Source organism: Glycine max, chromosome 8 (genome assembly GCF_000004515.6).
Source record: "Glycine max cultivar Williams 82 chromosome 8, Glycine_max_v4.0, whole genome shotgun sequence".
Classification (NCBI taxonomy): Eukaryota; Viridiplantae; Streptophyta; class Magnoliopsida; order Fabales; family Fabaceae; genus Glycine; species Glycine max.
Genome location: NC_038244.2, coordinates 33,905,717 through 33,921,972, shown reverse-complemented (window position 1 = coordinate 33,921,972; position 16,256 = coordinate 33,905,717). Strand labels below are relative to the sequence as shown.

Sequence of the window (16,256 nt, the reverse complement as noted above, 5' to 3'; positions counted from 1 at the left end):
AAAATAGTACAAAAAAACAAAAAAAGCTAAAATGTCTTTTACTTCTAACATTAGCAAGTCAAAATTCTTTGATTTTATCGGTACCAAATGACATGTTGTGATTCATATACACAACATCACCTAGTATATGTAGTTTCAAATTCAAGTCACAATTGTACAGTCTTCGTATGAAACCATAATGGATTCAATGTCCAAGGAGCTGATATACAAATTTGAAAGACAAAACATACCTTGTAATTTATTGTCTCTGAACTAAATACTAATACAAATACATATTACTGTTGAAACAATATGCTGTCAATTTCTTGCGAAGTATTGTGATGGCCTCAACGTCTAACACTGTTCCATAAGAAAATCACTACAAAATTTTAAATGAGGACATTAGTAAGGACCACAAACATTCATTTATATATATTAACCAAAGTTAGAATTAAAGGTAGGACTTTTGTAAATATACCCTATTCCATTCATTCTTCAAACCACCACTAACTATGCATCACATCCAATGTATCACATAATATCCACACTCATAGCCTCCAGTTTGAACATGACTCTGGATACAATATGAAATATACTTAACATTCCAACCATAGAAAGTTACAGATGTGAGTAATTCAAAACACCTATTCATGAAATAATGACTAACTTTTGCTTCAATCCACTGAGGTACAGGTTGATTAGACATACCTTCCAAATTAATGGTTACTTCATTGCACTGGTTACAAAAATAACATAAACTTTTGTGTAGGGAATTTGAGACAACTTTCCAACTAGAATGTGCAATTTGATTTTTTTTCTCATGCTACTACCCCCAAGTAACTATGGAACTTTTGTTTATGGGGGCCTGATCCTCTGCCAGTTGCAGGATTCACGTTAATAGTAGGTCGTGGCTGATCCAAGCTTCTGGTAGTCAACCTTCTCAGCCAGGTAGTTTGTCTAGTCTTTCTTGACGTAGTTACCGAATGAGCATTTGAAGGTGGAGGGGACCTTGGGGGTGTTGACATGGGTCCTACTAAAAGTATAACGATAAAATTAGTAAACAAAAACCAATTAAAACAACATATAAGCATAAAATTGTAAATATCCACAAATGTAAAATGTAATATACTTGATTTCATATATTAAACATTACTTGGGTATATCGCAGTTACGTAGGTGTATTCTCCCATAAACCTTCATCATGATCATTATGAGTTGTATATACATCATCTTCCTCATTTTCAGCATTTATGAAAGGCATCTACGGGGAAAAGGCAGACATGTCGTTAACATCAAGTGTTGAACCATCAATATCGTAAGTGATACCACTTGTTTTTTCCTGTAGAACAATTGACCATCTTGAGTCACTCGGATCTTTGACATAAAACACTTGTTTGGCTTGTGTTGCCATGATGAAAGGTTCATCCTTGTAACCAACCTTTTGAAGGCCAACCAAAGTAAACCCCATTTTGTCTTGACACACGCCCACATTTGCATTAACCCAATTACACTTGAAGACATGCACCCTAAATTCACCATAATGAAGCTCCCAGATTTCTTGAATCACTCCAAAATAAGGCATGGACACTCAAATCGGGTTGTTATTTGATGTGCTGCTAAAGTGATCCGATTGAACATCAACGGTCACCCCACTGTTCCACATGGTACTTTTATCATCTTGTGACCTTGTGTAGAAGAAATAGTTATTGATATCATATCCCTTCCAAGTGGAGACATTGAGATTTGGTCCAACAGCTAACAATCTTAATGTTTTGGAAGCACTGTCATCAATGAAGATAGTTTTTCTAAACCAGTTAATGAAATTTCTATTGTGCTCTTGCAACACCCTCATCATATTCATGTTTGGGTGAGTAGCTATGACATTTTGTTTATGAGCATCTATGCAAGGATAATCATTGTTTTGTTTTTTAATACATATAGATGTGCTTGTGAGAGCTACAGGTGATACATGATTACAACATTGAATCCTCGTGTTCCCCTTCCTTCTTGTGTGCAATCATGACGACTTTGAGGAAGCCCGACAGGCATACTAGTTTCTATATACTCAAAACAAAACTCAATAGCTTTTTCAGCGATGTACCTTTCAACAATGCTTGCTTCGGGTTGGTATTGATTCTTGGTATAACCTTTTAGGACCTTCATGAAGTGTTCTACCGGATACATCCACCATAAAAAGATGGGCCCACACAACCGTATCTCTCATACAAGATGTACAACTAAGTGAATCATAATGTCAAAAAATGATGGCAGAAAATACATCTCCAATTGACAAATGATAATGGAAGCCTCATTTTCCAACTCATCCAACTATTGAGGGTCAATGACTTTGCTACAAATTGCATTGAAGAAAAAACACAACCGAGTTATGGCAACCCTAACTTTGTCACGTAATATATTGTGAATGGCTACAGGCAATAGTTGTTGCATTAACACGTGACAATCATGAGACTTCAACCCAACCAATTTTAGATTATTAATGGATACAAGGCTCTTGATATTTGAAGATTAACCTTGTGGGACTTTAATGTTTTTTAAACAATGACAAAATCTTTTTTTCTTTGTCGTTGACATTGTGCGACATGTTGGGGAAAATATGTTCGATGACCTTGTGATACTAGATGCGAATGATCTCATATACCCATGTCTACCAAATCTTGACGACATTTTAAACCATCTTTTGTCTTTCCTTTAATGTTAAGAAGAGTGCCAATTAAACTATCACACACATTTTTCTCGACATGTATTACGTCTAGACAATGTCGTACATGTAGATCGCATCAGTAAGGAAGATCAAAGAATATTTACCTTTTCTTCCAAATGTTTTTCTCAAACCTATCCTTTTTTGTGTCTTCCCAAAGATAGTTATGACGTCCAACTAACGATATCGGTGCACTTTCAATCTTTAATGTTCCATTAAATGCTTTCTTCAGTCGCCAATACAGGTGATAAGGTTTCAGAAATCTTTGATGCCTTATATATACTATCTTCTTTCCATGCTTCAGTTGGATGTAACTTGTGTCTTTCTCACATATAGGACATGCGTGGTGTCCTTTCACACTATATCCACTCAAATTCCCATAAGCTAGAAAGTTGTTAATGGTGCAAAATATCATTGCACGCAGCCTAAAGGTCTGCTGAAGATTCCCATCATGCACATCAACCCCGTGTCTTCAATCAAGGGAGCAAGATAGACAACAATATTATTTCCTAAATGTCTTGGACCAGCTATCATCATACGCAACATAATGTATTTTCGCTTGATGCACAACATACGAGGAAAGTTATAAATCATCAGCAAAATAGACAATGAACTATGGCTGGTGCTCAAGTTACCAAAAGGATTGATTTCGTTAGAAGCAAGACCAACCCTTAGGTTTCTTGGATCCTGTCCAAAATCTAGATACAACCGATCAATTGTCTTCCATTGGGGAGAATCTGCGGGATGACGGAGCAATCCATCATTTTTTCTGCCATGTGCATGCCATGTAAGGTTTTTTCATCATCTGCATTAGCAAACAATCACTTAAACCTTGGTATTATTGGAAGATACCATCACACCTTTGCTAGACGATCGTTGTTTGTGGTTGGATCATCATTGAATTTGGCATACTTCACTTTGTAGCATGATACCCCACATGTAAGGCAGTTGCACATTTTGACAAATTGATTTATGTACTAAATACAATCATTAGGGCATGCATGTATTTTCTGGTATTCCATACCCACAAGACATAAAATCTTCTTCACCTCGTAATGATTCTTGGGTAACATGTTGTCTTCAGGAAGCATATTCTTCAATAACACAAGCAATTCAGTGAAGCTTTTGTCACTCCACCCAAACCTTTCCTTCAAGTTCACCAAAGCTAACACCCTCGATAACCGTGTGAAGGTTGTGCATCCCAAATACAAGGGCTTCACAGAATTATTTTCTAATTTTTTATACAAGGGTGCCTGAGCTTGCCTCAATCGAAGGGACTGTTGACATTTGAGGTAATTCACCTTGCCATAACCATTTTGTATAAGTAGGACTGATACCCTTACATGTAAGATGTGATCTAATATCTTGCAATGATTTTCGTCTCCCATTGACACATTTGACACATGGACATAAATATTTTCCACCCATTTCCTTTGCATGTTGTTGCGCAAATTGCAAAAAAATCTTCGACCCCCTTCTTATTCTCCTCAGTTATGCATGGTGCTTTCATTCAACTTCGATCCATGTTTGGTGTATTGTGATACCAGATACATTATCCCATATGCATGAAAATATCACTTTTTCATAAAAATGTGTGGCCCTATCCCATTCGGGAAGATATTTTTTACTTGATTCGTACGTACAAGTTAAGTAGGTTATGTTAAATTTGAAGAAATTTCGACAGTATTTCGCATTGGTCTCCAAGTACATGATATGAAAGCGGTGACATGAATTCACCATGATCAAGTATGCACCCGAAGAACAAATCTTCATGCACTAAACTGTAATTTAATCAAATTTAACACAAAATACTTAACCTATAAGCAAGAATTAAGAAAAAATGAGTCTTCCCAAACTGTCCAAACGAACAATTCGAGATTCAATACAACGATTAATCCAAATTGTTTGTATTAGTCATTGTATTAAATCTCAAACGGGGAACTATGGTTCACTCACAATGCAGAAAATTTTAATATTAAACATTACTCATATATCAACAACAAGTGTAATAACCACATAAGTGTCAGAGTGACATACATACCTCCAAAGATGCTAGTAACAAAAGCTGAGTGTGGTGTCGGTAGTGATAATTATACGACTTTATCTTCACTCAATCAACAACAAATTTTTTCAGTAGATTTAACTTCCTATGTCAGTCAAATAATATTACCTACAACCAATACAAATTGTCTAACATTAAAGGTTGAATACAACATGCCATAAAAATATTAATTCACACACACACACACACACACACAACCAATATATATATGTATGACTAATCACCTATAAACCTATATGATTTATCAAATTATAAGTAACAAACCATGGCCAACACGATTAGTAGGTTTTTATAACCCATGGTCGTATTTTTGTTTCTTGGAAATTGCCTTAATTTCATTTCCTTTGGGTATGTTTCCTGTAATTTGATTGGGATTTTGTGTTCAATGATTTATGGTGTAATTTTATGATAGTATATGTAGTAGACATGTAGTTTTTTTTTCTTTGGTTGGTATATATTTAGTGAAGTATGCAATTTCTTATGATTGATTTGATGGATGTATTTTCATTTGTTCTGATTATTTATTTTTCAATGTGCTATGCAGCCCCTTCTTGCATCACTTGGTTGGTATGTAACATTTTGCTTAGGCCTTTATTAAATATGTGTTACTGCCCTTCTAATATGTTGTAGTGTCGGGGGCTATAGGTTCATGCTCAATGCTGTTTGCTAAATCGTTGTAAGTCAGCTACTCCAACATGTTGCCATGCTTCATGACACAAATATAGACTACTACTGCTATACTCTGTCCCTAACAGGTTCACCAACATGGAGCCCTACCAAACAGCAGGTCATGATCTTAAAGGAACTGTATCGGAGTGGCATTACAACTACTAGTGCAAGCACAAAGCCTGAGTAATTTAATCTAGTTTTAATAGCATTTCTTCCATCAGAGTATGTGGATATGAAACAATCTTAGGGAGTTACGGGGGTGTATTGAATTAAGATTTTAAAGCATATTTTCTAGCTCATTATCCTATCTTGGCATTTTTGTTGCTTACTTTTCTTATTTAGTGGATTGGTAAACTATTTTCAGTAGTGAGGTACTGGAAAAGTTATTGTTGTCACTGTTAAATGTTCATTGTCTAATGATATTTATGTCAAGCTTTGAATCATTTGGATATGATATTTCAGGTTGTTTTCCTTGAACCAGCGGAAGCTCGAGCAACTTTTAGAGGTTTAGCTTACAAGCGTTTCAAGTAATAATCTATTTATCTTTTGGTCATAAGTTTCATCTAGTAGTGTTCAGTAATAATGTAATATTTTAATTTAACTTCTATCAATGGATATTCTACTAAAGGTTGTCCTCCATGAATGAATTTATTGTTTCCTTCTCTCATGATTTTCATAAAAAAGAAGAAAATAAACTTATTACTATTGCGCTAGCTATAAGTTTTAGGCAGGTCTACAACTGTACTACTCTGTCTTCTGTGTTATTTGGGAAATGGAAAGCATTGACTAAGAATGGTTTTGTCATAACTTTTTCTCTCTTGCACACAAAGGAAGGAGTGTGAGAGTGGGAGGTATAAAGCATATGAAAAAGGAAATGGAATGATAGGTATCAGAGATATAATACAATTTGTATATTGTATTAAAGCTAATCCCAGGCCTGTATCAAGGTGTTGACAGGTTATGAATGCTAAAGAAAATGAAAGTGGTCTAGGAAATTTGAAAGTGTCCAGTCTCCCAAGATTCCCAACTAATCTTCAACTATCTCTTACCATCCCACTATCGTATCATATATGCCCTCACTTCCTAAAAAAAAGAAAGACAAAATTCTCTTACTCCCTATCTTTCTTGTCAGGTCATTAAATGATCTTGCATCCTTTCTCTATTAGCTATGATTTCCTACACCACTCCTTTTTTACCCTTTCATACATGCACCTTAGTTACTCTCGAGGTCCTATTGTGGAAGAATAACCCAAAATTGAGGCTTTAACTTTTTGGTTTTTACTTGTATTATTATGGTAACTAGACTAAAATCTGCTGGTTGGGAGTGGAAAGTAACTCTGAGATGCTACATAAAACCATAATTTTGCTTTTCCTCTCTTGGATGTATGAATATTCTTGGTTAAAGCAACCCCTCCTCCCATTTCCAAAATTATAATAAAAAAGATCATAAATGCTAACAATAGGTGTTCCAACACCTATATAAATAAATTTGTTGCCTATGATATCGATGGGGATCCAAAACCTTTCCCGTCTTGATTGGTGTGACTTTTAGTTTTAATTATACAATAAGGATGGCTTGGTTTCAATTTTTTATTTATAAATAATTACTATATGCAATTTTATCCCCACTTTTTATGTTGTACCCCAAATCTTTCAAAACAGGAAAAAGTAATAATTTTGTAATTATCCATGAATACAGAAAATAAAAATGTTTTCTAATAGTAATAAAGAGACTCTTAGCTTTAGGATAGAGTTGCAAGACTTTGAATTATACTATTATATCTCTAGTTTACCATTATGGGAATGTCAAGACACACTTCTTGTGAATGTGAACTGGTGAAGCATCAAACCCAAGCACCTTGATTCATCTAAACAACAACAATAATAATAATATAAGAGGAAAACGAGTTATATGTAAAAGGAAAACATAACTTTGCTTCCAAGCAAGTGAGTTCTTTTGAAACATATAAGAAAGTATACATAGCAGCTTTGTTTAATCAATGACATATTATCTATAAGTTGATATAGTCATCAATCATTTGTTGTTGTTGTTGTCTTTTTTTTTTTTGTAGAACCTACCAGAGCCAAAGAAACAAATTCCTTGGAGGACAATAGTTTTGGTGGTCCAATGAATGAGTCAACAATAAGTAACAAAAAAAGATACTACCATTGGCTCATAATAGCCATCCATTCTTCACTTGTGTTGGTGTGTGCATCAGCAACAATAATCCTCAGAAGATTGTACTATGAAAAGGGTGGAAAAAGCAAATGGATGGGAACACTTGTTCAACTTGCTGGTTTCCCAATTCAGCTTCCTGTTTACTTCTTTTTAGCACCCAAAAATCTCACCACAAATAATAGCATTCATCCAAAACAACCATCAGTTTCAATGCTATCATTTATCTATGTCTCAATTGGCCTACTCGTGGCATTAGATCGTTATTTATATTCAGTTGGACTATGGTACCTTCCTGTTTCTACCTATTCACTCATTTGCTCATCCCAGTTGGCTTTCAATGCTTTCTTCTCCTACTTCCTCAACTCACTCAAGTTCACACCTTACATAATCAACTCTCTAGTCCTTCTCACCATTTCCTCAACCCTTCTTGTGTATCAAAATGAGTCATCATTAGATGATGATGATGATTCAGATTCCACAAAAATCTCCAAGAAAAAGTATGTGATTGGATTCATATGCACAATTGGTGCATTTGCAGGGTATGGACTATGGCTTTCCATTACACAACTTGTGTTCAAGAAGGTCATAAAAAGAGAAACTTTCAAAGTGGTCTTGGATATGATATCATACCCTTCCCTTGTAGCTACCCTTGTTACCTTAGTAAGACTTTTTGCTAGTGGAGAGTGGAGTGGTTTGAAAGATGAAATGAAGGGGTATGAGATGCGAAAGGCTTCATATTTGTTGAACCACACTTTCACTGCCATACTTTGGCAAGTCTTTACTATTGGTTGCTTGGGGCTTATTCGTGTGAGGTTTCTTCACTCTTCTCTAATGCCATAAGCGCTTTGGGAGTGTCTATTGTTCCAATGTTGGCAGTGTTGTTCTTTCATGACAAAATGGATGGCATTAAGGGTATCTCTATGGTGCTAGCTATTTGGGGCATTGTATAATATGTGTATCAAAAGTACTTTGATGATATAAGCTATGTAATTGTCAACTAACCCGAGTTAGTTAGTGACAGGTGTCACACAATTGTCCTAATTGTTAAACTAACTAACCATAGTCTAACTACTAACTATAGTTTAGACTTATAGTTTAGCTAAAAGAAAAGAAAAGTTACACCAAGTAAGTATATTCCTATAGGGAATTTAAGCTATCAAGTTTGTTCTTTCCAATAATGAAATTTGTCATCTATCTATATTTTTTAAATTGTTGAAATTAGTTGCTTCTAACTAATCCATACTGCTTGTTCTTCATTATTAATTAATTACATAATCTATCATGCTTCAGGCTCGGTCCCTGTTCATCAAGAACCTAAATTTCAAGACTATGGATGAAAGTCTGAGGAAACATTTAACTGAACACATGAAAAAGGGAAGCATTTTGAGTGTCAAGGTATTGGTTTTATTTCTAACTCTTTATGACTTACCTATATTTCATATTTTTGTTTTGTTGCTTCTCTTATTTTGGTTTTGTTGCTTTCACAAATAGATGAAGAAGCATTTGAAAAATGGGAAAAATGTTTCTATGGGGTTTGGATTTGTTGAGTTTGACTCCCCTGAAACTGCTACAAATGTTTGCAAAGATTTACAGGTATTTACATGTTATTGCATTTTGAGATCCTAATTCTACTTTTGTTTTTTTTACTTCTATTTTTTTTTAATTTAGGGGCCAGTTTTGGACAGCCATGCTCTTATTTTACAACCTTGTAATGTCAAGAATGATGGGCAAAAACAAAAGACAATTGAGAAGGATATGAGTTTAACAAAATTGCTCATAAAAAAATGTTGCTTTTGAGGCAACAGAGATGGACCTGAGACAAAGCACTTAAAAATATGACTTATGCGACCAAGCAAAGCTACCAATGGCCATACATAGTACCCAGTTTAAGGGACTTGTGATGAGTTTTTGTAGCTCGAAATGATCTCAAATCATGATCAAAACGACATTCATTACCCACTACGATCAAAGTCCCCAACCTACCAGCTCTTGGTAAAGACAAGAAGAACCAAATAAGATTTTGACACTCATTGGTAGTTACCTATGTGACGATGGCCACACACAATGCCAGCGCGATAGAGACCCATACAGCTTTGACGGTCAGTGAGTAGATGAACAGAGTCAGCACACCAAAGATGAACTCAATGAGGGCGGGCAAACTGGGTGAGCATGAGGGCGTGAGTGGGTTAGAGTGTTTGAGCGAGGTGAGGGACTTGCAAGAATAACCTAATTTCAAAGGAGATAATTTGGGATTACGAAAACAGCGCCGGTTCTTTACACAAAACTGTCATCGTTCACGTTCATGTTAATTATAGAATTGCCACATTCATACATTCTAAGACGGCTCAGAAAAACCGTCTTAGAATTTGTGTCATAAAATAAATATTTATTGTCCCTAATTGCAAAAATGTCACCGCGTGACATTCTAAAACGATTCTGCATAACCGTCTTAGAATATCCATCGTAAAATAACACTTTTCTAGTAGTGAATCCAACGGATGAGAATGATTGTTCTTATTCTCACATAAGAGGGTTATTCTTATATATATATATATATATAACATATCATATCTATATTAGAGTGAGAGAATTAAATCTTGATCGTATCAATTATCGTTAACCAATCACCATGACTGTTACCACTTTCACCACCGTCATCGTCACCGTCGATCGCTGATGGCGATGATATGGTGGCGACAATGACGATAATGGTCATGGCGGCGAAGATGGTGCTAGTTAATGACGGTAATGGTGGCGGCGACAATCATAGTAGCTGCAATGACGATGACAACGACGACAACGAAGATCATGGTGGTAGTTGATGATAGTGGCGATGGTGGTGGTTGAAGCAATGGTTGTGGTGGTGACATCAACAACAACCATGATAGTGATGGTTAAGTAAGATATTTTAGGGAGTAATAATTGATATTTTTATAGATTTATTTGTTATTTGATTAATCTTATAGAGATCTAATGATATATTAGATTTTAATTTAAAATTTTAAATATTTTAATCTCAATCATTTATTATTTTTAATGTTGATTCGATGGTTATTATAAGTTATTCTCATCTAATATAGTATTCTCAACGGATTCGTAATATATGTATAAATACAATGTAATATTAATTCACCCGAAACAATGACTGCGTTAAGAAAAAAAATGTCACAATTATCCAATGAACCACTTAGTTTAGGTTAACAAACCTTGTAATTTGTTTCGATTGTGTAGAATTACCACGCGACACGTGTTTTTTTATTTTATCAACTCTTGTATTTAGAAACGGTGGAAAATATCGTCACTAAGAGCACTCCAATGTATGAAAAACAATTTAGAAAGCCCAGCTTTACCAATAAAATTTGTTCAAATTTGTTTCGACCATTATGTACAAGAAAATCAATTATGCAAACCGCTGAACAAGCAAAACCAATAACGGTTAGTATAAATAATAGCGACTTCTCTTTCTTAACTACTTTCGGTGTGACAACTTCATATCACTACCATAATTATATATATATATAAAAAAAAAGCAAAAACAAAGAGCCACGTGTACTTGGTTTATATATCAAGCATGCATAGTGGAGCAAATTATGTGGCAGCCCCTAGAAGTGCATCAAAGTTTTGTCTGGCCAACTTTTTCTGTGTTCACACTGGATTTTCGTCCCACCTACCATGACATGGCAGTGTCTCCAAGCTCTGTCATAGAATAGAACATGCTAGAAGCCGAAAAAGAAGGCATAATAAGCACTCTTCTTATATGCAAAAACAAAATCAAATATTTACCTTTTATAGCATGCCAAGGGATATAGCTGGGCTCATTGTGAAAGGAGGCATTATTATTTAGATAAATACCCAAATTCTTCTTGAAAATATGATTTAGTAATAATTTGGCCCTTAAATAACAAGAAATATAAAATAATCTCTGAATATGTAAAAAAAATGATAAATTAATCTTATCATTAAATTTGTATGATCATTTTATTATTAAGTTATAACGTTCAATGATCAATTTGACAATAATTTTTATTTTTCGAGTACCAATTTAATATTAAGTTATAAAGTTTTAAATATTTAAAGACTAAATTTAAAATTTTCATCTTTGAAAAATTAATTTATGGACGTTTTACGCTTTCATAAACCAATTTGATTAATTATTATTATTATTATTATTATTATTTGTTGAATATCCTAAGGCTACAACCACCCCTCTACTGCTAATCTCACACCCCTTTTTCCCTTTAAGAATTGTATATGAAGAAGGTGATGTTAGTCCATGGAATTCAGAATGCTAAAACAAATTAATTGTACTGATCATATATAGAAGTGAAGTGAGTGATCAGTGTCAGCAGATTTTGAAAGAATGATGATGAGGGACATGAAGGGTAGAGTACTTTTCCTTGTGGCATTGCTGATGTTTCTGTTGGCATCAGAGGTGTTGATTTTGGAGGCTGAGGGTGCTGGAGGAGAATGTGGAAAGACCCCTATAGGGTCTGCAGCTGCTAGCCTAAGCCCATGCTTGGGTGCAGTTAGCAATGTGAAGGCAAAGGTTCCATTGGCTTGTTGTGCAAGAGTTGGTGCTTTGCTCAAGACTGCTCCAAGGTGCCTCTGTGCTGTTCTCTTGTCACCTCTGGCCAAGCAAGCTAAGATCAACCCTGCCACAGCCATCACCATTCCAAAGAGATGCAATATCAGGAACCGACCTGCTGGGAAGAAATGTGGAAGTAAGTAATTAACCACTTTCTACTTCAACTTAATTGGTTTTCATCGTTTCAAATTTAGCATGCATTCAAATTTTGGAGTACAAAGGCAATAGTCCGCACATTTTTCTTTAAAGTAAAAAAAAATCCTCTCAATTTTTGTTTTAGAGACCAGTCCTACATACTTTGCATTTTACTTAAAACAAAAAGGAAGAGAGAGTAAAAATAAGAATAAATAAATAAAAATAACTTAAAAAATTGTCCAAACGACAAGTGGTGACAGCCGGATAATTTTTATAATACTATAATTATATGGACAGAAATTTTGTCTTGAAAAATTTTAACATTAGTAAAATGAGAAGTACTAGTTTAGAGATGGTAGAGGGACAGCATAAATGAAAAACCTGTTTTTCTGGATTAGACGCTCATGAGCATGGTTTTAAATTACGGATGTAATTATCACATTTTATTGATCCTTCATATTATAGGACATTAAATAAAAAAAAATGGAACTGCAATTGCAGTCACATTAGTTGTGGAGATCCCAAAATTGATTTAGTAATTAAAGTAGGCTAAAACAATATCAGCCATTTTAGCAGAATAATGATTAAATATATGAAACATTGCCTTTAACGGTAATTATCTGCTTGTAAGGGAAAGGTAGAATAATGACTAAATATTTGACCCAAACAGACGTGTGCGCCAATTTTAGAAACTTGTCAAGAAGAAAAGCTGAAGAAAATTAGCAAGTCTACCAATGTTTTACTAATCACCAACTTTGGTATACAATAACATGAGGCATGATAATATAGATTTTTCTGTTCTATGCTTCTTCTTTTGAACAAATTTTTAATGTGCATAATTAGCCATGCCTTTTTCTCTTTACAGGATACACTCTACCTTGAAATCAAAACAATGGAATAATAATATGCAGTATTAAGCAGATTAGAGAGCTAAATAAGTGCACGCAGTCATATGGCATCTTCTACCGGGAGAGTGACCTGTTTCGATTGTGGCATTGTGGTTTGCTGTGTATTGTTATTTGTTAAAGTCACATAACTTATGTCTTGTTTGTCATGATAATATTATAGATTATGTCATCTGCCCCACTTAATACCATTTCTTCCCCTTTTATTGTGACTTTAGTTACAATTTACAAGAATTTATCTAGTAATTAGTATTTTAATATGTATATAGTATAATATAAATGTTTATTTTATATAAATAAAATTTATAATCAATACACATATTTAAATAATATTATAAAAAAAAATGTTTTTAAACACAAATTATATTTTAGACGTATCATAAATAATTTATATTGTGATATGTTATTATTTTAATTATTAATAATTTCATTTAAAAAATATTTAAGTTAAAACTAACATAATAGATGAAAGAGATAAAAAGTTAAATTAACATTAAAAATATATATATAAGAGAATAAGTATATCATATGCATGTTGAGAACTTATTTAAATTTTATATCTAATATTAACTTAAAAAATTAAATAAGTTATTGATACATATAAGATTAAATTATTATTGATTTATATATTTAAAGATTAAAATGATTATTTACACGTCTATTATTTCATAAAAGTTTTATAAAAAGAGAGTACTTAAGTAAAACTGTAAAAGTATATGTGAGGAAAACCAAATTGCACTTTTTAATATAGAAATAATTACACAAGTCTAGATACAACCATCAGCACGAGAGACCTTAAAGACTCCAGTTGCAAAGTTTGGGGAAATTTATGAACGGGCATTTTCATCCAGGATATTGTCTAGTTGGACCATTCCATCGTGTTATGATCATGGGATTCATGTGAAAATAAAGACTCTTTTCATTTTGTTATAATTATATTTTAATATTTTAATGTAATTTTATATTACATTTTTTAATTTATATCTTTTATAATATTAATAGTAGATAATAAAATTTATAAATAAATTAATAATAATATAAAATTAATTTTATAAAATTATTTTTTATCTATTTATTATTTTTATATGTGTAAAATAAATTAAAATAATTATTATTTTGAGATAGAAGGAATAACTCTTTTATACATGTCAAATACTCTGTATTTGAACTGTATTTGAATGGTGGCATCTGAAAATTATATCAGCTACCAGTTCCCTACACCAAAAAGATCGATATTCCGTAATCCAAAATTTTCATGTTTTGCGAGAAAAGAAAAGTACCATTGAAACAAATGTTGTCACGAAAGGCGTGACAAATTTATTATAACATGCATTAAAAGTTGGAATTTCTCTATTCTCACGAACAAAGAAAAAGATAGCTTACGCCATTAAAACGGGTATTGCTAGGTGCACCAGCATTATTGGTGGTGCATTCAGCACTCCCATGAAAAGATAAAAATATCCTTCGTGTATTTTTTTAAAAAAATTTGTGCACCAGTCATTGAGGTTGATCCGTGCATTGATTTTGGTTGATCCGCAGAAGGAAAATTTGATCCGTAGATGACATAGATGATCCGCGATTAGCTCGTGGATCAAGTTGATCCGCGGCAAGATCACAGATCAAGTTGATCTGCGGAAACAACACGGATCAAGTTGATCCGCGAGCTACTCGCAGATCAAGTTGATCCGCAGGCTTCTCGCGGATCAACTTGATCCGTGCTGTTGCCGCGGATCAACTTGATCCGCAAGCAAGTTGTGTCTTTGTTTTTTATTTTAGATGAAGATTTTATTTTATTTTAGATGGAGATTTTATTTTATTTTATTTTTGAATACGAATAACATAAAATTTGCACAAATTGAAACGTAAAATCATTTCAAACATAAAATAACATTACATTAGCTTCAAACATTACATTAACTTGAGTGGAAAGAAATAAAATTTGCATCAAATACGACAATTAAGCCATGCAAATTTTGCAACAAGGACATAGACATTATTTTTTTAAAAATAAGCAACAAATTTTTATGTTAACATAACAAATAAACAAAGGTACATTTTCAATCATCATTTAAGTCAACATAATCTCTTTTGTACAACGTGAAGCTTCTATAATGTTGCATTCTACTAATATATGAAGTTGGCCACTACTTTGCCTGAGTATGACAATTGGTAGACCATAACAATGCTATCGGCGGTAAAGGACAACGATCTTTCAAATAAATCTGTCGTACATGCAAAAATAAATAAGTATTAACTCAATCGTACACAACTGATTGCATAAATATTAAAAAAAATTATATCTACAATGTACCTAAACAAAATGATTGCCATAGACGTGACCGATACAAATTATGCGATGCATCAAAGGATCTCCCAGTGGTTGACTTCTAAGAGGAAAGAACGTCATGCTTTGTTGGTGAGACAAGGATACAAGGATTACATTATACCTTGATGCAATCACATATCCCATGTCGGTTATATCCATCCACTTATCCATAGTGACCTGAATGAAACAAATATAGACGTCAAAGTTTATTTTAAAGTTAAGTCTTAAAAATAAAAAAACACAAATTAAATATCGTGGTTAACCCATCAACATGTAGTGACATCCTTAAATCCTCAAATCTGTCTGTGCCACCAAAGAGCTTGATATAGTCTTATGCAAATTTGGCAAGTTCTATAAGCAGATGGGTGCGGACCAACGACCAAGAGTCTTCACCCATACCTAATAAACCGGCAACCACCTGATATCCACAATTTCCATCAACTTCGACATCAACAATATTATCAATGAAGTCGTGCATAAATGGCTGAAATTGATCCAACATAGGCATCATCCTTCTTGGATTAGGTTGGTCAGAAGATGATGAACTATGCCTCACTGACGAATTGCTATTTTGTTGAGAATGAAAAGCATCTACATACTCCCAGTAAGATGGATCACGCTTTGTTGACCATGGGTTTCTTTTCATCGGTTTCTTCAGCGCACCTTTTGTGTTAACCTTTGTTGGAGGAGGACACAT

At 33.7% G+C, this 16,256-nt stretch overlaps 1 protein-coding gene and 1 pseudogene across 1 annotated transcript; both read left to right on the top strand.

Moving 5' to 3' along the window:
* The first annotated feature begins 1,998 nt into the window (after nt 1-1,998).
* LOC100801768 (purine permease 21-like) lies at nt 1,999-9,405 on the top strand (annotated as a pseudogene).
* A 2,404-nt stretch (nt 9,406-11,809) lies between these two features.
* LOC100801223 (non-specific lipid transfer protein GPI-anchored 15) lies at nt 11,810-13,478 on the top strand. The gene is made up of 2 exons (XM_003530502.5): nt 11,810-12,329; nt 13,194-13,478. Exons 1-2 carry the CDS (start codon nt 11,969-11,971, stop codon nt 13,208-13,210), a joined length of 378 nt encoding a protein of 125 aa, XP_003530550.2. The 5' UTR covers nt 11,810-11,968; the 3' UTR covers nt 13,211-13,478.
* The last annotated feature ends 2,778 nt before the right edge of the window (nt 13,479-16,256 follow it).

Bases quoted from the DNA above. Each gene is read 5' to 3' on its own strand.
- LOC100801223 (XM_003530502.5), top strand. From the start codon at position 11,969: ATGATGATGAGGGACATGAAGGGTAGAGTACTTTTCCTTGTGGCATTG.